Source organism: Argentina anserina, chromosome 4, assembly GCF_933775445.1.
Source record: "Argentina anserina chromosome 4, drPotAnse1.1, whole genome shotgun sequence".
In the NCBI taxonomy this organism is placed as follows: domain Eukaryota; kingdom Viridiplantae; phylum Streptophyta; class Magnoliopsida; order Rosales; family Rosaceae; genus Argentina; species Argentina anserina.
Genome location: NC_065875.1, coordinates 23958130 through 23980049, shown reverse-complemented (window position 1 = coordinate 23980049; position 21920 = coordinate 23958130). Strand labels below are relative to the sequence as shown.

General features: G+C 38.0%; 4 protein-coding genes and 1 non-coding gene across 6 annotated transcripts; 2 read left to right on the top strand and 3 right to left on the bottom strand.

The window, feature by feature from the left end:
• Positions 1 to 167: 167 nt before the first annotated feature.
• TRNAD-GUC (transfer RNA aspartic acid (anticodon GUC)) lies at positions 168 to 239 on the bottom strand. The gene has a single exon. It is a non-coding gene; the product is annotated as a tRNA-Asp (tRNA).
• A 3383-nt stretch (positions 240 to 3622) lies between these two features.
• Positions 3623 to 5155, top strand: LOC126792441 (protein CRABS CLAW). The gene is made up of 6 exons (XM_050518858.1): positions 3623 to 3715; positions 4070 to 4234; positions 4419 to 4518; positions 4668 to 4716; positions 4824 to 4899; positions 5069 to 5155. The coding sequence occupies exons 1-6, from the start codon at positions 3623 to 3625 to the stop codon at positions 5153 to 5155; spliced, it is 570 nt and encodes a 189-aa protein (XP_050374815.1).
• A 936-nt stretch (positions 5156 to 6091) lies between these two features.
• LOC126792440 (UDP-galactose/UDP-glucose transporter 2-like) lies at positions 6092 to 7150 on the top strand. Its single transcript, XM_050518857.1, has one exon. It carries the CDS (start codon positions 6092 to 6094, stop codon positions 7148 to 7150), a length of 1059 nt encoding a protein of 352 aa, XP_050374814.1.
• Positions 7151 to 7853: 703 nt separating this feature from the next.
• On the bottom strand, positions 7854 to 12351 carry LOC126790536 (squamosa promoter-binding-like protein 6). 2 transcript variants are annotated; one of them, XM_050516814.1, is made up of 5 exons: positions 11959 to 12073; positions 10827 to 11468; positions 9899 to 10035; positions 8482 to 9240; positions 7854 to 8259 (listed from the first exon to the last, which is right to left on the bottom strand). In XM_050516814.1, exons 2-4 carry the CDS (start codon positions 11462 to 11464, stop codon positions 8501 to 8503), a joined length of 1515 nt encoding a protein of 504 aa, XP_050372771.1. In that variant the 5' UTR covers positions 11465 to 11468; positions 11959 to 12073; the 3' UTR covers positions 7854 to 8259; positions 8482 to 8500. The 2 variants fall into 2 exon arrangements, with proteins under 2 accessions (XP_050372771.1, XP_050372770.1); XM_050516813.1 differs by lacking the exon at positions 11959 to 12073 and adding an exon at positions 12183 to 12351 and having other exon boundaries at positions 7855 to 8259.
• A 4764-nt stretch (positions 12352 to 17115) lies between these two features.
• LOC126791400 (protein BIG GRAIN 1-like E) lies at positions 17116 to 18291 on the bottom strand. The gene has a single exon (XM_050517850.1). The coding sequence runs from the start codon at positions 18194 to 18196 to the stop codon at positions 17207 to 17209; it is 990 nt and encodes a 329-aa protein (XP_050373807.1). The 5' UTR covers positions 18197 to 18291; the 3' UTR covers positions 17116 to 17206.
• Positions 18292 to 21920: the final 3629 nt, after the last annotated feature.

Here is a 21920-nt window from a genome sequence, read left to right as displayed (position 1 = left end):
TACTATGGGTTTTATGGTGGTGTGTGACCATGCTATTTGGTTGGTTGATTATGTTGGTGAGAGGACGATAAGGTTTGATTTGATTGGTGGTGATGATAATTGGGTGACAGGCGAGTTAGAGAGAGAGTTAGGGAGACGAAAAATGAAGAAGGAAAAAAAAAAAAGGGCGCCGTTGCCGGGGATCGAACCCGGGTCACCCGCGTGACAGGCGGGAATACTTACCACTATACTACAACGACCTTGTCGCTGATTCTCTTGGTTATTTTAAATCACAGCTTCTAATCCAGATTCTCTATTTGGGCTTCCCAAATTTTCGAACTGGTGCATGCATGCTTCTAATTTCTTTTCGTATTGCATTATGAAATATAGAGATCAAAATGAAAATTGAAAACCACTACCACTTCTTCTAGTATGTAAAGCACACCAGAAAAGAACAATTGTGAGGTACGTACGTAGTGAAAGTGTTGGGGGATCTTACGTCTAAAATGAGGACATAAGTTACTTTTATCCAGCTGACTTTCGTGTTTAAGGCACTAATTTTAGTATTGTATATACAGTAGTTAGGTGATGAATTCAATAACGTATAGTACGTATCAGATCGGTCATACCATTATTTTGTTGTGAAAATGAATTCTCAATACATACTTTTAATTATATATTGTGGCGACACTTGGGGTCACTGGCTATATATGTGAACAATCTTCATGAAGTGACGTAGGTAGCTAGGAGCGCATATAATCGTTAGGAAGTTAGGAACATGCAACACGCATGGATGTATACAAGGGGCTCGAGTGCATGATGAACATGCAAGAGGGGCAGTCTTGAAGCTCATGCATGAGTGATACGGACTTAGCATCTTAACAAGTATCATAGTCATCGATCTCTTAGACGCTGAAGATATACATTACGTACATCAAGGGATGCAATGATGCAGACTCTCAACTTATATTCAACAAATTTGTGAAGAAGGAGAATTAGATGTGGTACCATATATAGAACGTACGTTTAGCTTAGACTCTGACTTACCCAATAAAGCTCGTTTAGGGTTTACATTAATATTGTGAACTCGATCATAATAACGTACGTGGAGTTTAACAGTAGGAAAAGTGATCACGAGTTAACTATGCAATAATTGAAGCTAAGGTACCATGACGTGAAGTGTTGGACAATCAAAACCAAGGTAGCTAACACCTAGAGACCAAAATGATAAATTCTAGGTAGTACGTAGAAGAAACCTATAAAGAGATGGCAATGATCGATTGTGTATCCATCTAATCTGAATTTCCCGATTCAGATGCAAAACGGAGACGACTATGGACCCAATGATTGTTCCGAAAATGTTAAGGAACTTAACCACAAGCTGGATCAAAGGTGTGAAGGGTTTGGATAGCTCGTCTGGTTTGGTCCGGTCTGTTCTGGTCAGGTCAGGTCGATCTGGTAAGAACGGTAAGGTTCAAAAAAGACATGGGGAATCTGGTGCGCGTGCATATGCAGCTAAACCAAAAGCGTCCAATACAATCCAATCCAAGATAGAAAGCTGAAAGCCATTTAACGCCTACATATACTAGTCTGCATGCACAATCGATCGGACTGAGGACTTAGGGCACCTAGGGAAAATGGTTTTATACGAACACAGAGATGTGAAGATTCAAGTGGTGAAAATGGCTTTATTTCTTGTTTGGGAAACTGATTGGAATCGTCCCATCAACTCAAAAAAAGGGCGCTAAAATTAATTGAGCACAACCCATGTCCTGGCTTGGCCTTTGAAAGGAAGTGACCTGTGATTTAAGGACGAGTCCCTTTCGAGTTTCCATGTTTGGCATTGCACCCACAAAAGAAGGAAGGGAGAACAGAACCCATATTTCTCTTCAGTCTTCACTGCCATGCACTAGGCTATACTACTATCTTTTCAAAATTTCTCATTCAGTTTCATTCACTCTAGCTAGCTCGTTCGACCTCAACTTTTTACTTCATTCATCTCATTCAGTTCCTTCGATTCTAGGCAAGCTGGTTCATTTCTAGTTTGCTCCAAACTCCAATGTCTTTCATGGTATTTTGATATTTAAACCAAAGCGAGCTCCCATCCTCGACCATTTAGCTGATTTTTTATGATGACCTGCTGCTCAAATTGCTCAAGAAATTCACTTTTGATCTATATATTTACTGATTCGTTTGGATGATATTTTTTATAAGAAAATACCGCATTATATATCCAGAGCTTCAAATGCACGTACACACTCACATGGAAAGATCGATAAAAATCCAAACATGATCGCCCAACAAGATTTATTTTTGTGAATTGTCCTGGAGTCCTCTAGGATGCATGTAGGGAATATGATATATATATCACAAGAATTGGCTGAATAGTAATTTTTGAATCGTTTCTCTAGTACTTCTTATTGTAAACTTTGATGAGACAATATCCGATGATAACTGTATTTTTTTCGCCTGTGGAATTGGTATCATAATTTGGTGCATGCATAAGATATTTTGAATTACAGGTAATTCAAATATATATCATAAACTAAAGTACAGTGTGTCTGCTTTCCCTTTGGAAGAAACTTACGGTTCTTAACGTGAAAACAATTTATAGTTTTATACCGTGAACCTAAATTAGAGGTTGGTGAACTGTGATGTTTAACAATAGCACTGAATTTATTGATACAATCATACATACCTATGTGACATGAATACAATAATGTTCATTATCGACTTTTTACAAGGTTTTTGACAAATGAAATGGCTTATCATAATAGCGGTTTCTCAGTTTTATTCTTTTAGAATTTATCGTCGCAAGATGAGGAGTAAAATCTTAGTTTTTGTACCCAAACTGCGAGCTAAATTTTAAACACTAAACGATGAAACATAAAAGTAAATGGATGATGAAAATATCGTTGGTATGCAAAAGTTGGTTAACAAGTTAACGTACGTACGTGAATGAGACTACTCCTTCAAATGTTTGGAAGAAGCTCTTTAGCTATGATAATGAAAAATCTATATATATATATATATATATATATATATATATATATTAGGCTAATTAGTCCAATAACTATCTTTTCATTCACTGAAGTGTCCATTTTGTCTGGCTAAGAATCAACTAACAGATTTTTAAAATTAAGGAAAAAGAAAGAGGCAACCCGGATTTGATCACTACTAATTGAGTGAACTTGATCAATTTGGAAGAATGGAAGTACATGTATCCAACACACAAGACAACCAAGAGACCGAATCCCCTTTGGATTTTTTGTCATTAGAGGAGCTCCTTAATTGATCCCTAATTAGCACACATGCCACGGTTATAATGACCTCGAGAAAATATTGGTGAGTCGATCGATATTTGGTCAAAAGTTTATGCAAGTCATGATCGACCTCTCTGCGTAATGAGTTGTACGATCCCTGATGACTAAAGACATATATAGTTTCTTTATATTTTCTTTTTGACGCTTAGCCTTAGCCTCACTTCAGCCTTCTCCAATATGACCTAGCTAGCTACTATAATAACAAGCCCCCTCGACTACTTCTCTCATTCATTACAAACCCCAAACTTACATAGCTTTAGCCAGGAGATCCTAAACCACCTCTTCTTCGTATCTTCGAGTCGCTTTAGCATTCTTTCACGATGAACCTCGAAGAGAAAGTCACCATGGACTTGGTTCAACCATCTGAGCATCTTTGCTACGTTCGGTGCAACTTCTGCAACACCGTTCTTGCGGTGAGTAGCTCTCAATCAACTTTGCCTATATAGAAGCATATGCATATATGTTTTCCAACTTTAGCTTTGTCCCTCTATTGTCTCATAAATTGATGAAACTACGATTTTCTTCTCTTTCTATCTCTCTGTTTCCATCAACCAGTCAATTTTCTTAGAGTCATGCCCTTACTGGCCATACATCAGTTACATGGTTAAACCTATAGCTAAAATACTGGCTTATCACAACAGTAAGCTAAATCATTGGGTCCGCCTATAAGAAATGTCGTGTGTTTAGATTAAACAGATGTATTTTCTTCTGCTCGCTGTGCTGTGCTGTGTTGGTCTTTTGATGTTCATGTTATGTAACTGTACTAGGTTGGGCTTCCATGCAAGCGGATGATGGACACAGTGACAGTGAAATGTGGTCATTGCAGTAACCTCTCCTTTCTCACCACCAGACCTAATAATCCAATCCAGCTCCAGCCTACAACTCATCAATGCCAGATCAATGATTACCCTACCACCTTGACTCTTCATCAGGTTAGTGGTTATAATCTTATTTGTATTTGTACCTAAATTTCAAGGTGTATATATCGATCCTGCATATCTGATAACGAAAACCCTAGCTGGTAGCTAGCTATTTATATTTATCTTAATTATCCAGTAGCTAATTGATAGAGGTGTGTCCAGTGACTTGAATATTGATATGACAACCTTACTGCAGAGCTTTTCTACTGATTCAAGAAGGGGTCAGTCATCCTCATCATCGTCACCCACATCTCTGGAGAGTCCATCATCCCCCAAAGCACCCTTTGTTTGTAAGCGTATGTATCTAGCTAGCCTCATTATCGCTTTTCAACTAGTTGATTACTTGATTTTTTTTTTACATGGAATAATATTTTGTCTTATTTGGTTCGTTTTGTTAAAAATCATCAAGATTTATAATATGAGTGTTCATTTGTTTAACTTGCAGCACCTGAGAAGAAACACAGGCTTCCATCTGCTTACAACCGCTTCATGAAGTGAGGGGATCCAAACTTCTGGTTTTCATCTCGTTCATCAGAATTATCACATCATTAACTATAAGCACCGTACCTTAACTGTCTTCTGTACGTACTTATACATATAGGGAGGAGATCCAACGTATCAAAGCAGCGAACCCTGAAATTCCACACCGTGAAGCTTTCAGTGCTGCTGCCAAAAATGTAAGCTTGCTTTAATCCTTTGCAGTTAATTAGGGTTCAGTATTCTCTATTCACGTATGGTTGTATACTTGCATACTTGCATATATAAGCTTTTCTAGTAGACCTGTTACACGTACATGAAGTATTTCGTAAACCTAACTATCTTGCTGTCGATCGATATTACGTATAGTGGGCAAGGTACCCTAGTCCTTCAACAGCTGCTGCTGCATCAGGTTCTGGCAGCAGTAACAAACGTAAAGTAAGAAATTTACACTAGCTGTTCAACTTTATCAGATTGTTTGAGGTTCAGATACGTATATTGATGGGAAAACGGTTACAGATCTTGCAGGAGTGAGTAGTACGTTGTTCTACGTACTATTCTAGGCTACGTAAATGAACTGGCACTTATGACATGGACGAGATACGTAGGACTGGAGCTGAGGGATCGATTTAGCAGTACTAAATGCTGGTTCAGCCTATCTAGATCTATCTATGATGCATATATAAATATGTAATTCGTTTTATGTTGGTCTTGCATGTTTGATTCAAGTTTAATTAGCATTTTTCAATTCCTCGTTTTAGTTTGTTTCTTTGAACATGACATTAAGAATATTTAAGAGTTCGATTATGTGTAATGGACAATATTAAGTAATGACTATCTTCCATTTCTGTAACCTTAATTGGTTAAATTATGAATGATGATCATGTACTTTACTGTGTTATATGAACACTTTTCTTTCTCTTTTCGTTTTACTCTCTATATTTACTCTCTATAAGGACCAGACAACATTTCATTTTTACTAAAAATATTTACGGTGATGATGATTTACTGAGAATTAATTAAGTTTCTCATTAAGGAAAAGAAGGTCACAATCAACTTAATTACTTCCTAAATACGTCACTATAAGGCCCTCGTTGCCATTTTCCACCTCCCGAGCTCCTCCTTCTTCATTCTGATTCTCTTTTTTAGTAAAACTCCCCCATGAAACTCTCGCTGGTTGTTCGTCTAAATAAGGCTTCAAACTTTTGCACATGATCTATCAACGACATACTTTGCTCCTCCAACAAATCGACTTTACGATTGAACATTGAGTTTAGGTATAGATTGATTGCGGCATTGCCTCCCCTAGGGCATTGCAGCACTAATTAAAACCCAGTGATCGGGTTTTAATTAACAGTGCTGGCCTTTGTTAGGTCTTGATCAGTTTGTGAGATGAAGAACGAGGATCAAGCAAGGTTTCTATTTTGGATATCATTATCTGATAAGCTGGTTTGGCAACAATTCCTCATTTGTTCTTCTGGGTTCTTCTTTGGTTACCTTGTCAATGGTATTTGCGAGGAGTACGTTTATAATCGTCTCCAATTCAGCTATGGATGGTACTTCACCTTTGTACAAGGATTTGTGTACCTGGTTTTCATATACCTCCAAGGTTTCACCACCAAGAAAATGGTGAACCCATGGAGAACATACGTGAAGCTCTCCGCTGTTCTGATGGGTTCTCATGGATTGACCAAGGGATCATTGGCTTGGCTCAATTATCCTGCACAAATTATGTTCAAATCCACAAAGGTTCTGCCTGTGATGGTAATGGGGGCATTCATTCCTGGTTTGAGAAGGAAATACCCAATTCATGAATACATGTCCGCAACCCTCCTAGTTATTGGTCTCATCATCTTCACATTAGCAGATGCAAATACATCTCCAAATTTCAGCATATTGGGTGTGGTCATGATATCCGGGGCGCTAATTATGGATGCCTTCATGGGGAATGTGCAAGAGGCAATCTTTACAATCAACCCTGACACAACACAGACAGAGATGTTGTTCTGCTCAACAGTAGTTGGGCTGCCAATGCTGCTTCCACCAATGATTCTCACTGGAGAACTGTTTCGGGCCTGGAATTCTTGCGCCGAGCATCCTTATGTTTATGGGGTTTTAGTGTTTGAAGCCATGGCCACATATGTAGGACAGGTATCTGTGCTATCCCTCATTGCGCTTTTCGGAGCTGCCACTACTGCTATGGTAACAACGGCTAGGAAGGCGGTGACATTGTTGCTGTCATACATGATATTTACAAAGCCATTGACAGAACAGCATGGGACAGGGCTGATGCTCATAGCCGCAGGAATCATACTGAAGATGGTGCCCGAAAACCAGGTTGCCAAGCATGCAAAGTTTATCAAAGACGCTGTATTGATGATGAGCCCAAAGGCAATTGAAAGAGGATTAGAAGTAGATGAGGGGAGCCAAGTGAACAAGGCCTTGGTGTAACTAATTACACGAGGCTTGCAGCAATATTCTCTTGTTCACTTGTTTCACTTTTAAAAATTTTCTTTGCCTTTTTCTAGCTAGTGTTTTTCATCTTCTTCGTCTTCCTCGTGTTGAATCTAGACTTGTCCTAGATTATCTTGAAACCCTTTTTTGGCAGTTTTCTCTCAAAGTGGGGAGATTATCTGCTGTACCTTGTTTCATTGAAATTTTTGGTCTTTACATGTCTAAGGCATAATTTGACATGATTGTTTGGTCTGTTGAGACTTGGGGGGTTTCCTGTATATTTTTGGTGAGGCACTTGACATATTGAGACTGATTGCCTTGAACCATGCTGGTGCGCACAAAGGCTTTCTTTGTTTATGTCCAAGTTGTGAATTGTGATCGTAAGCAGGTTTCAACTGCTTAAATGGCATCTGATGGCTGCAATTTTGTAACTCTCTAAATGACATTATTCCACAGCGCATTGCATCATATAAAACCAAAGTAGCCACCATTATTTCATAAGCTGGATTCAACTTTCTCGGGTGGTCCAACTTTTTGCTTTGATAGGAAGCCATTAAGGGCTTAAAGGAGTTAAAGCTAACATGAATACCTAATATGACTTCCTATAATAGTAAACTTCTTTTCACATGAGAATGTGGGATAATCTATTAAAGTATAGTGGACATAAGAATAATGATTCTCTAAGTCATCATGTTCCCAGGCCTGAGGATAATACACTAAGTGATTCATTCAATCATGCTTCAGCAAACCTTTTTCAACTAAACAATGCTTCACATATCTAGCAGAATCACCACACTACGTTTGGTGGATCCATTCCATTTGTTTTTCATGATGGTTTGTGCCTTAAACATTATCTATGCAAAAAAGCATGCGCAGTTTGAAACAACCCCAATTCAACTGTAACCCTAGCCTTGCATGAGCAAAATCTAAGCAGATAGATAGAAAAGGTATCTAAAGCAACTCGCAATATAAAGGTTAAAGAACTCTACACAGCTTTTTCGTTATTTAATTCTTGCGTAAAAAAGAAACATTTCCACCATCCTCAGGGGTGCACCAATGCAGTTAGACTGTTCCTGATTAAGCAAATCCAGACTTCCTCCAACAAGCTGCAGAGGCATCAACATGAATATCATTTATAATGTAATATACATGAGGAGATAGATCCAGTACATCTATTTCTGTAATATCATTAAGTAGACTAAGTATGCAAGATGGCTATATCACTTAAATTCTAGATGTTAGATGCCCGTTAAAATATAGTTTTGTAAAAGGGTACACAGTTCTGATAGAAAATAACATGAACAGAGTTTTAGAGTGGAAAGACTCACATTGTCACCTGAATGCTACTTAAGATTGAGGCAAACAGTAGTAATCTCCCTGTTCCTGTTTGACTTGCAAAAACTTTCTCTCTTGTTCCACTCTTTGAAAATGTGAAGACAATTGGAGCATATCAAAAGTTGGTCCATTTTCAGGAGAAAGATGATACTTGTGACTGAAGCAAGCCGACCCCTGGAAGACTCTATCTGTGTGAAGTTGGAAATCAGCAGCATGACTAGAATCAGAAATTGTTACCAAACCCATCTGGTCAGTTTCCATGGAGTTCATCCTGCATGGGAAGGACCCATCGCTTCCACTTTTTCCCAAGACCTTTACCGTGGGTGGCCAATCATAATTTTGACCAAAACCATGATGGGTTCTGTGCATTTGAAGAGGGGCAGCCACTTGATTTCTTGATGAATAGATTGAGCTCTGTGATTGAGCTGACAGAAGAGAGAGAGCACCCTGGTAGGTTGACGCCCCAGATGCTTTCTGAACATGTGACGATGAATCAAAAACCGAGTATTCATTTCCTGATAAAGGAAGTTCTGAAGAATGTTGCTTCCCACGGCCATGTAGATGACGAGAAGAGTTTGGAAGTAATTGCCTGTTTGTCATGGGTGTTGCACATTGACGGTATGTTGATTCATCTTCAGTTTTAATATGTCCATACTGGTTAGACTCTTCTGGATATAGAATGCCACCTGGAAGTATTTCTGAAAAGACAAATGATGTTCTCTTTGGCAAAGAAGTTCCAAGATATCCAATGCCTGCAATACATACAAAAACCTAGCAGTAAATATCATAGCTCATGAACTTTTCCTACCCCACAGTTACTTCTATGAATTTTAATGCACTCAGTACTAGTTGTTTTAACCGGCTCACATTTATTTTAAAAGACAATAGATTGTTACAAGGATATATATGATTAGACAGACGAATTTTGATCACCTATAGAGCAGTATCTTTGCTGGAATAAAATGCTATAAGGAACTAACCGTCTGCACACCATTTTAATCATTATTACAATTATAATTTCTCCTCAGAAGGTTGCAAAATGAATTTTATAGAAAAGTAAAATGTACACCAATGGTGGCTGATCTGGCCTCCTTTTAGCTTCAACATATGGAATTCTTATTGAAAATGACAAAAACCCAGCCTGGTCAAAAGATTCAAATGTAGTGGGACAAAAGAATATATAGCATAAAGTTATCTTGCTCTAACCAGGAAATTCTAGCCATAAAGGTCTATTCCAACAAGTTTCAAAACACATTATGCAGCATATCTGCATATGTGCCTAGCATTTTTGCAAACTTAAAAAATTTATCCCACTTTCCTTTAGTATCTTTGATCCCTCTCATTGAGAAATCACGACCGAAAATGTTCCAATGAGGATGTTATCTCGTAGGAGGATGAGGCATATCATACCTTGATATGGCTGAAGCCACGTATGCGACTTACAATCAAAGGTGTTTAGTTGAGGCTTCCTTCGTCGTTGATTGTGGCCAGCTAAGCGTCTACGACAGCTGCGCTTAACATCATCGAATTCACACAGCAGATGAAACCTAATAACCAAAAAGATATCATTTGGTGGACTTCATACCGGTTAAAAAATTGAAGCAGTATAGTAAACCTTGAGTGTATGATAATATTCAAATCTATATGGAGATGAGAAATAGAAATAGACGTTCATTAGATCTATATTCACCATCAGATGTTAAAGTAACAGAATATCGCAAGTCGAAACTTAAGGCAAGGCATATTTCTTAACAATAAATCTTATAGAATGTAAGGTTAAAGAACTTCAATATGAAGCAGAAGAATATCACCGTCCCAAGTCAACTTGAACTTTATTCGAGTACTAGTAAGTCACAGAAAAATAAACAAAAAACAAGGAATCTTATCCATGCTATAAAAGATCATGGAATTTTCAGCCCTCACCATGTATATGAGATACTAATCTGTGCTAAATCCTAGGAGCAAATATTTAAGTGGAGTGCTGAATCTGCAAAATAACTTTCCTTGTGCTCTGTTTGAGACGAGTATGAAAACGCAGATGCACCTAGCTACAAATTTTGTGGCTTTGTGCACTTCATGTACATGGGATGCCTCTTATAACATTTCATCTCTTTCTTGCCATTTTTGTTCCTAAAGAGTCACCAAGGAGATAACTCACTTAACTTGCAAAACAAATAACTCTTGTATGTGGATTCATTCTAGATACAGAATAAGTGTAGCAATTGATCCTACCTTGTAATTAATCAAAAGCATTTGATACAAAATACAAACAAAAAAACTAAGAACAGGCAAAGCAAAGGCTTGATAGATATCTAGGGACAAGAAAAGAAGCACCAACCTGCTACACTGCTGGCAAAACCTCTGCTCGATGCCATTAACAACAACTATTGCAGTCTTTGAGTGAGCATCACAAACTCTATGCCTCTTGTGGTACTCCTTTGAAGAGCTTAGATCCATGTTACAACCATGAACTTGGCAGGTGATAGTCTGATAGTGTGAACCCTTTGTGTGAGCTCTCTTTGACCTCTCTTTCAGATGCTGACCATCTTGTGATTCCTGTCCATATTTTCTATCGACCAACCTCCCAAGCTTCAAAGCTATTAGTGATGAATCCTGGCTACTAGACTCACAAACTGGGCTTGAGAATTTGGAGCCAGATTCTCCTTCACCCCAAGATGAACTTGAAGTCATCAAACAAGTAGAAGAAGCTACTGTATTGTTACTAGAATCATTACAGCCCACACCACTCGCAATCTCCACTACTTGGTTACCATGAAAAGGCTCCCTCACCATATTTGGCAATCCCACATCCAAGAACTCCATGCTTTCAACTGATTCTTTATCGAAATTAAAGCAACTTTTGTTATCCCATTCTAGGAATGCCTTTGTACTTCTTGTAAATCCATCAATAGGTATATCAATCTCATCAGCAAGTAAAAATCCTTTCCCGTCTGAACCGAAACTCCAAGGCTCCATATGTCTACCCGAAACAACAAAAGTAAAGTAAATTTCAATTTAGAAAGAAACCATAGGAACATAAAATGCAGGTAATCTTAAAATAAGAATCTCAGAGTATGCAAGCAAAGAAGCACATAAATGCATAAGAGTACAAACTCATCAATAACATTGAGGATACTACAGAAAAGTAATAAAATCACTACTCATACTAATATAAAATGCCCAAACTGAAACAAAACCCATATAATAGAAAGAACAGAACTTGAGCTTCAATGACTAAGCAGCCCAAAAACCATACTTTATTTGGTTGCTGATCAAAGAAAAGAAAAACAAGGCCAACTTGAATTTCTCTGGTTGTTGATCCCCTAGTATAGAACAACTAGTATAAACAAAGCAAAAGCTACCGCCTTTATTTTTCCTCACCAACCATACAGAGCCTTTGAAGTTCATCACCCAGAAACATCATATAGTATAAACAGAGAAACATTCATAAAGCTTAAACTAACACATACCCAGAAAACAGAACCACTTATTACACTGACTTTCACATTCAAAGCTCCATAAATGAGACTGAAACGTAAACTGGGAGCTCAAAGAAGAAGAAACAGATACAAGAGCACATCTTTAAAAGAAGCAAAGACAAACAAACACCCATTTGAAGAAACAAGCATAACAACAATGAGCAAAAATGGGCATGGAACAGTTATGGAGGGAAATAGGGTGGTTAAAAGCATACCCAATTCTCTCTTGCTCGTTTTCTCGGGAACCAGAAAAACCCAATAATTCCCCAATGGAAAGAGACAGCTGAGGAAGCAAAAAGGTAGTGACTTGAAATATGAAGAAGAAGAAGGACTGATTTTTTTTTCTTTTTTGGGTTTTGGTGAGGATTGAGGAGCAGACAGAGAGAGAGAGAGTGATGAACAAGTCGAGAAGACTTTCAACACCCCCGACGACACGGTCAAAGTCGAGGTCTTTGTTTTGTAGCTTTTGAGAGGACAGAGTTGAATTTACCTTTATGTACACATCATCTGTGTCCAATTACAGGGACAAAGCGGATTAGTATTCTATAAAGTATAAACAGATGAGTTGAGTTTGGTAAGGGTGAAAAATTAAGCTCAATTACTTGCTTTGTCACATCAATCACCATTGGGTTCTTTCGGTTCTGAATTGCCTAATCACTATTAAGTAGTTACTTGTGATTGGGAGCTTGTGAGTTACCTAATTGCTACCTCATTTGGGAGTCATTTGTATTCATAATATGCCTTCTTTTCACGACTTTATAACCATTTAGATGAGTTGTAAACAAACTCTTGAAGCTTGTAATGTTGAGAATACAGATTAAATACTCCAAGTATTACCTGTGTAATGTTGAAAACAACCTTAAGAGATCAAAATGTTATGCGGAGAAACAAATACAATTGGTTTAAATCATGAACTGATTATATGTCCAGATAGTCACACGAACTAAATAAGTTTCAATTCATTAATTGCAATCCATGTCCGAGTTTGTGAATAAAACTAACCTTGCTATTTATATGCAAATGTTGGTACCTTTCTTGGGCACATTTGATTGGGCCTGCTTCTTTGAAAGCTGGTTTTCCTTTGAATTCAAACCATTGCTAGCTAGCAACTACTAGCAAGCTTCCAAATTCCACTGCGGAAGAGAGAAATCTCAGTGAGCAACGACAAGGATTGCCACTTGTGTCTGTGGGTGGAGTGACACCTGTCCCCTGGAGTCGTCTGCAAAATCAGAATAAGGGAAAGGGTGGTTGTGCTCCGGCAGGGAGTGCCCTGCCAACTGCCATGGTGCCACCTGTTGACGGATGGATGGACGGAGCCAAATTGCTATCTGGCCAGGGATTATGGGTGCTGACATTTCCCTCCGCCTAGCTTTTCACACTGCATCAGTTGATTGATAGATGTCGATTCGATGCACACATGAAGTGTCGATAGTTAGGACATTAGGTTTTTGAAAATTAAATGAAATTGAAACTTATACCGTATTGTATATCGAGCTAACATTTTTTTCGATTATAAAGTATTTTTTGCGATGTGTGAAAAACATAACAATAGTGAACGTTGTGTTACATATTTATGTCGCCATTGTCATGTGTGAATGTTCTACATGTCTTCTATGCCGAGTGAAATAGGATAGTGGACACTGTGATCATGGTAGGTGTGAAATTATCTCCAAATCCAGAGCAAGATTTGAGGAGTATCATTGTTGCAGGCTTTACTCAATATGACATCTTACTCGATGAACACTCGAGAAAAAAGACGAAGTGCCCACAAAGATCAAGCACATCACATGACAACCCTTCCGAGATAAAGGCTCTCGATCATGTATGATATTTTGACTATTTAGTTTGAGTTATCTCAACTTTGTCCTCTGTTTTCCTCAACACCCCGCATTTCTCCACAAATGTAATATGAATGGGAAGTAAATATTTATGTGAGTGCACCCTTTCTAGTAACTAGTTTTTTGTATCGAGAATATGTAAGGACACGGGCATAATTTCAAAAGAAAGAAGAAAGCCCAACAACAGCAGAAAAGTGCATAACTACGGCCCAACCGATGTTTGAATTTTGATGTATATTCCCAAATCCCACACCAGCAAAACCTAATCAACATTTGATTACTTGATGAGCTTCTTCTTTTACTCGTGAACTGGTGGCTTAATCGCTGATCAGAATCCAGTCAGGTAAAAACCCACTAACCCAATTTGTTGGAGTAGTTTAGTTGATGCCTATTGTATAGATGACCCAGTAGTTACTATCCCAGCTAGTACTGTTTGTGTGTTTGATCTTATTTCTAATTTGATATTATAGGGTTATGATCTTATATTATAAAGTCTCTATTACTACTGGATCCTTCTTTTAAATCCTCTGACAATGTCGTCTACTACTGATTCATATCCTAGCTATACTTGTCATTCGTAATAGCTAATATCATACACGATCGTCATGAAAATTAATTAATTTGTTGGTATCTCGAAATCACAGTCTCTATAAAATTCATCAGCTTGTTTGGTCTTCATGATCTTTTCCAAAAATGTGGTTGAGGTCTTGTGTATTTAGCTCATGATTAGTCCGTGCTTAATTCTAAGTTGGTATTAGAATGATTCCTTGCATTTGGCCATTGATATATCAAAGACATATATAGTTGGATCTGGTTTGATGGGAACCACAGAGTAACCTTCCACATCTTGAAATAGATAAGAGAAAGGTTGTTGCATGTCTCTGCTTTCGTTTACCAGGAGTTGTGGAACATGAACACAAAGTCGAGACGCCAAAGGTATGCATATTCATGTTTCCACTCGAGATTGTTTAATATATAGTTGTTAGGGTTATTTGGCAGAGATATATGGTTGGTGTTCTGCTTGATCCTGTGTCTGTACATTGTTTCTGTCCATTTTCATTACTCTGGTTCTGTGGTTAATAGTGTTGAATGTTGGTTGAATAAGACGTACTAGTTTAGGTTAATGTTGTATTAGCTAGCTGCCTAGCTTGATATACAATATCGACTCATATAAAAGCTCTGCAGGCTTTGCTAGCTAAATGATTATATCGTTTGACAAAGTGGGAATGCTTATCTATCATATGCTTACGCATGTAGAGTATTGATCGCGATTTTGCTCGAAACTCAATTAGCAAAGGGATTGAAAATTTGGACCGGATCCCATCGGAATTTAAGCTTGTTTGGGCGAGAGTAATACTATGATGGGTGACATAATGGGAATGACTCGTGTTACACCCCTCTTTTATAAAAAAAACAAATATTAGCAAAGGGATTGAAAATTTCATGGGAATTTTTTTTTAATTAAATGTGGTATGGAGAAGAAGTTGAGCCAGGGTGGTTTTGATAATTGGGATGGTGCCATTATAGTGAAAAGAGGGTTAATGGGAGCTAGCTTTTATAAAAGAAGGAGATCATCATATTTGATTTGCACAGGAAACAGTAACTCAACTAGAAAGAAGAGTGATTTGCTTTTTCCTGTGTGTGGGGTTAAACCTTAATTAGTAATTAACAACATCAACATCGATTACAAATGAGTTATTTTGGACATACCCTAGCTCCACCATCCAGAATTAAATCCATGCCTGTGTTTGTTTGCATCATTATCAGTTTCAGTAGGATTTTCAAAACCAAAAGGATCACGATTCATGATTTGTTGACATTCATGTCAAGTTTTATACTTTCTTTATCTGTATGCTTAGCAATGTCGGTTGCATGCAAGTAAGTGATGCAGCCTTCAGAATAGGCAATTTGATGTGGTTCAATTCCTGGAATTCGGAATATGAATCAATTGAGTCTGTTAAAGGCCAATTTTCAGACCACACTAGTTTGTTTCTTGTGTAAGATTGATGATAGAGACCAGTCATTCCTACATCGACAACAATAGCTAGCTCACCCAACTTGACATCATCTACATAAAATTGACTTGGCATACTATTGGCGTTCACCATTTCTATGGCTGTGCTTAGAAATTCAATCTGTAAACGATTTTGGCCATTCGGATTGTGCTAAGTTTGCATCATTACCAAAAGAACATATCGGGTTTAAAAAAAAAAATCACTGCTTGAATAGTTTTGATTCATGGTTTTCGCCTTTTCGGGGTCAACAGCTCAAAATAGTTTGTCATATTAGTCTATCCGCTGCCAAGAGGTACTGATTAGTTTGTCTTTGTTCTAGATATAATTGTTTCTAATAGTAATCAGAATATGCAATAATAGATGATTGCCTTTATGTTGTAGAACAATTTGATTAGAAAGGATTCGTGTTTATTAAGAGCAATGGCTTAATTATTTGAGATTTGCGTGACATAAAGTAGACGAGGTAAGGTGCCAGTACGGAGCTTATACTTTTATGCTTTTCCCATGCATCTATGGAACCAGAGCAGATTACCAATTCATTCCTGCATATTCAGACCAAAAGAAAAGGAAAATCCCTTGCATATATTTGTACACCCCACTATGAACACCTACCTGTCTGCTTCCCACAACACAAGACATAGGTTCATGGAAAATCTCGTAGAGACTAAAATAACCCATGCTTATATTCGTAATTAGCTTCACCTCATCTGGTTTTGATTTGTGTGGTTAAACCGTATTTCTTAGCTTTTGAACAGCCACATTTGTATGTTTAACGATTTAACACCACCGTTCGAACAGCCTGTGGATTCACCACGGCCCGGGGATTCGTACCTAACTGACCCATATTAGTCTGATAAGTGATAACTATAAACAGTTAAACACACATGTTTAATGGGGACTATATTGACATGATTGTGTCCAAACTCATGATCGGAAAGTGAGACACATTGCACGTCACATGGTATGTTATGATGATCGTCCGTGCATACTTCTCCAGAAACGTAGAATCAAGTGGTTCGAACTTCGAAGTTACAAGAATCAGATCAATACATGCTTATCAATGATGTCTACTCAATCCAATCCACCAAACTGGTGCTAGGCTGCTAGCTAGTACTGAAAATTCTGATTGTATAGCTCCAAGCTAACTACTGATAATAAAACGAAAGACAAACAAACATTCTCAACTGTATATACAGAGAAATTGAAATTTCCTAGAAGAAGAAAGAGAAGGGGGAAAACACAGTCAGGAAATGTAATTAACTTCCCTGTCGAGTGTCGAACACAACATACATGCATGCGTCTAAAATAAATTTATATGATCATATATCCCATACTGCAAATTAACAATGAAATAATACACAGTACTAGAAATTTACGTGATTGTGTCTATGAGGCATTTGCAATCGGGGTTCCTCTGATACTCTTGATACTATCCACGTTGGTGGTTTCATACACAGGCAAACCACTTGAGCAGTAGCCCCCTAAGTCATAGTTCTGCAACTCGAAAAGATCGGAGCTCGAATCACTTTCTGCGCCATCATCATCATCAACCACCTCACTCAGTCTCTTCAACAATCCTTTATTGTGATCCTGATCTGTTGAATTCTTGTACTTTTCCGACAAGGACAGCCGGTTATTGTATTTGAACTTCTCATCCAACCAGTTTAGCTCTCTGTTTGATGAAACTTTCTCATCCGAGACTGAAGATTTTGCATGTGACGTAACATTTTGCTTGGACAAATTGGACACCACTTGCTGCTGCGGCTTGTGATCTGAGTAACTTCTCCAATCCTTGTAGCTTTTAGTTGTTGTGATCTGTGCACTGTAAGGAGGAGGTGTTCTGAAGCCAGAGCTTGAAGATGAGTATGTGGACTTGGCATCAGTGGTGTTAGTGGTACTATTCGTGTTTCGAAAATGGCTAATGCTGCTTCTTCTTCTTCTCCTTCCACCTGGACTCTCCTCCTCATCTTTCATAGACTGCGTGCTGGATTTCGATTTCGATTTCTTTTTCTTGGAACCAGATTGGTTGAAAAGAGAGTTCAAGAAGCTAGCCAGCCTCCCACCTGGAGAGCTCGGCTGCTTGTACTTGATCTTCTCTTTCATATTCTGCTTCTGGTCCACCGCATGGTGATGATGATGATGATGATGAAGATGAAGCTGTTGATCCAGCACGTTTCGTATTGGCATATCAAGACTCATTCGGCCTCCTCTCCATGACGATCTATCTTCTTTCATCATCGTCGTAGGAAGTTCGTTGTAGCCGGAGAAATACCTTGCAGCTTCAAACACGTCCAGCTCGCCGGAGTCGTTCCTCCGGTGGAAGGATTTCTTGTGTGCCTTTTCAGCCGGGTCTGTGAATCCTGCAACGGATGACATGGTTCAACAAGACAACGATGACTTTGAACTGAAGTAATGTGTCAGTGGGGATGAAAGGTTTTTATGGGAGAGATGCGTAGAGCATAAAAGGAGGGTTTTGTGAGATTGTGGAGAGATTGATGGGTTTGAACTTTGAAATGATTGTGAGTAGTGGGAACTTTGCTTTATAATAATCAAATGTTATGTCTTGCTATAATAATAATAACGATGTTATATCGTGCAGGTTTTTGCCATGGAAGAGTCGCAATTTGATTTGATATGGATTTTTGCTTTACCACTGATAGAAGAGATGAGGTGCGGTGCATCCGTGCACGCTGTTGCACATTTTTCGGCCAAATTTTTTCACTATAAGCGATTTAATATTTAGGTATGTTATTCAAGATTATCTCTATAAAATTTCATCCAATTTGACAATGATTTGAGCTTTCAAAATTGATATTTACACGAACGGTTCACGTTGAACAGTTTTAATTCATTCATTGATTTAATCTAATTTGAATACCTTAACGATGTCCGAATTAGATGAAATTTTGTATGAATGATCTTGAATAGCATACCTAAATATTGAATCGTTTATGGTGAAAAAATTTACCGAAAAGTGTGTCAAAATTGAAACTTCATTCTGTAATTTCAGAATAAAGCTTCACTCTGGATAGAGATTGATATATATATATATATATATATATATATATAGTTATTCACAAAATCTTTCACAGTTAGTTATATTTTGCCAAACTAATATGAAATTATAGCAGAGGTAGCTAAAGGTGGTCAAGAGATGAAAATGGTGGTGCCGTGGTGGGGAAGAGAAAGGAGCTGTGTTGCCTTGGATTCTAGGGCTTCTTGTGCTTGAAGAATTCCTTCAAAAAATCAACTCTCAAGTGTGGTGCTGGCTATGGGCCGATAGGCATGTACCTCTTGCTGACTTTTACCAACAGATATCATCATGGATCTGGAGAATTTGGTGGATGCGATACCCACCTAGCCTTTTGTGAACTTTGAAGTCACTCATCGATAAAACATAAAATAGAAAACCTAAATGAAAGGTATATTTTAGCCAAGTGATAACCGACTGGCTTGGATTGGATATGGCCCAGTAATATCTGCTATGCCCTCCTTTTGGGGACGAGTTTTACTTATTTACTTCCAAGGATCAACCACCAGTTGGTGTTCCGATTAGAGAATTTTTTCACTACTGCAGGTCGACATCATATATAGCAAGCTTAGCATCCAGATTCGATGATATATGAATGAACTGAACTATCGCGGCCAAAGCTCGAAAGGTGTGTTAAACTGCTTTTGTTGCATATACATCACAGTGCAGAACTCATAAAGAACTTGGGCGATATATGAGTGGATAGTGGAACTGTGGAACAATATCACAATTCACCTTGTAACAAAAAACGACTAGACAAGCAAGCTTCTCTGTATACAACTTACACTACTCTTACAGAGACTAGTCAGAACAATGCACTCTGGCGTATGATCTGTTGACAACGTCCCACAAGGCACAAACTAGAATTGTGCTCCACAAGCCTTTTGAATTTTGATACATTAAACTGATTAAAGAGCTAGACGTGAACAGCTTTAGTTTGTTTTTTTTCTTTTCTCCTTTCGCTTTTAATCAATCGACTTGACTTTTAAAAAAAAACACAGGTGTTTGCGAACACCTGCGATGGCTACGACTGTACATGTGTATGATGTCGATCGATGAATGTACATCATTTGGGACTAAACTTCATTCCATTAAATCCATATATCAAATACGGAAGATACATGATTTTTGACATTCCTAGGTTGATCTTTGATGTGTCAAAAATAAGGCGTCCTAGTTACCCAATGTTTTACCATCCATGCATTAACTGAAGCATATTAGAGATTAAGCAATATTAACCCCTCGTTAGCGGCGGATAACTACCTTAGCTTGGTGATAAAGTTGATAGAACACGTACTGCCTGTATTAGCGCAACGTACGTCGTACTCATGTAGGTAGCAAGACTGAATCAAGCTTTCCTAATCCATCGTTTTGAAGCTAAACACGTACACCATGCAAATAGATAAACTCTTGGCACAGAGCTAGTCGATGTAAACTTTCAAACCACATTAAACGATCAAAATCCACTTTATATATGCACATATGCAATCTTCAGAAACTCATTATCAAAAAATAATGGGAGAAACAAAAAAAAATCATTATCGATGACCAAATTAAACTTGCCCCAAGGAACTTACAGGCCTATTAAATCCAATTGTCGCAAAAGTATAGGGAAGTAGCAATAAATCATGGAGAAATTATTATATATACCGACACATATCCCACGTGTCGTACCCTCTTACATATAAGTACTTTTATAATTTTCACCGCGTGCATGTTAATTATACTATGACGTAATATGATTAGCTGGGTACACCACATGACAATGTCATGTGTGGCGGGTACACATAATAATTACTCTAAATCATGACCCCAATGATCGACTCAAAGAGGATAAATCAAATCCTTAGGTTCTTCCTTAATTAATTATCTAGCTGGACGTAGCTTCATAACCTTATTACAGCTATTAACTGCGTGCCCCTCCTGCATGCCCTATATCGATAACTATTTGCGGAAGCAAACCCTAGTTATTTTTCTGGGGTCGAATATGTTATATAAACAAAGGATCATAATCACAGACAACTTTTTTAGATAATCAAACATGATTCCATATACATGGGGCAATCTAAGGTCCACGATTGAAAATGGAAGGTTAGGATGAGAATGGTGGTGCGTCAACAGGTCATATATCTGCTTATAAACGATAAACATGCATATGCTTGTCGTCAGTCCCTCACAATTTGCCAAAGGATTGCGCTGCGTCTGCATACTCTCTTAACCAATCCTGTACAATCATGTTGGCCTTATGTTCAACATGTTCAGTAGCTTTCTTCGGTTCTGCACCATGCATTCCAAAAGTTACCTTCCATGGTCTTCGTTTTCCCATCAATCCCATCTCTCTCTCTCTCTCAAGCTTGCTATTTCAGTACGACTATCTTGTTAAATTCGTCCATGTCCGATTTAGCTAAATTATTGATTTCGAATTCGTCCATTTGGTCATTGGATGGGGAAGCTTAGTCGCAAATCATAATTATCTTATTCAACAAATTGGCTCTGAGTTTAATTTTTGATGATTAATTAAGTAATGAGGATGACTCTATATAACCATATCAATGATATATACTTCTCTTCTCATAACTAAGATCGGTGATAAACTGATAATAAATCGAATTAATGGATCAACTCGTTTGGTGAAACATACAATCAGATTAACGAAGTAACTCAACAGTAAAGGAAGTACATGCATGCACCAAATAGAAGTACTCTAATTCTATATATTGATCAGGGCTTTTTAAGTTTTAAGAACTAAGATAAGCCCCGGCCTCACCAAAAAAAAGATAAGTCCCGGCCTCAGCCTTCCGAAACTCGGGAACAAAGGCCCCAACTTCTTTTGTGATTGCAAAGACAGTATGGGACGACAGAACTCTAATATGTCCCCCAGCCAAGTCTCACCCAATATATAGGCCACAGTGTCGATCTAAATGAGTGTACCAAGTTGCTGGCAAGCAATATCTTCAGTCATCTGAGTATATATCTGGGTAGGGGCGTTTTCAATCAATGATCTTAGCTTACCAGCTATATTTTCGGCTAAAAAAAAGAAGAAAGAAAGAGTTCTAGAGATAAGATAAG

Coding starts and splice junctions, on each gene's coding strand:
- LOC126792441 (XM_050518858.1), top strand. CDS start 3,623: ATGAACCTCGAAGAGAAAGTCACCATGGACTTGGTTCAACCATCTGAG. Junction 4,235..4,418: donor CCACCTTGACTCTTCATCAG/GTTAGTGGTTAT, acceptor ACCTTACTGCAG/AGCTTTTCTACTGATTCAAG. Junction 4,717..4,823: donor GCTTACAACCGCTTCATGAA/GTGAGGGGATCC, acceptor TTATACATATAG/GGAGGAGATCCAACGTATCA.
- LOC126792440 (XM_050518857.1), top strand. CDS start 6,092: ATGAAGAACGAGGATCAAGCAAGGTTTCTATTTTGGATATCATTATCT.
- LOC126790536 (XM_050516813.1), bottom strand. CDS start 11,464: ATGGAGCCTTGGAGTTTCGGTTCAGACGGGAAAGGATTTTTACTTGCT. Junction 10,036..10,826: donor TTTTGCCAGCAGTGTAGCAG/GTTGGTGCTTCT, acceptor TTTGGTTATTAG/GTTTCATCTGCTGTGTGAAT. Junction 9,241..9,898: donor GTGGCTTCAGCCATATCAAG/GTATGATATGCC, acceptor TATGTATTGCAG/GCATTGGATATCTTGGAACT.
- LOC126791400 (XM_050517850.1), bottom strand. CDS start 18,196: ATGTCATCCGTTGCAGGATTCACAGACCCGGCTGAAAAGGCACACAAG.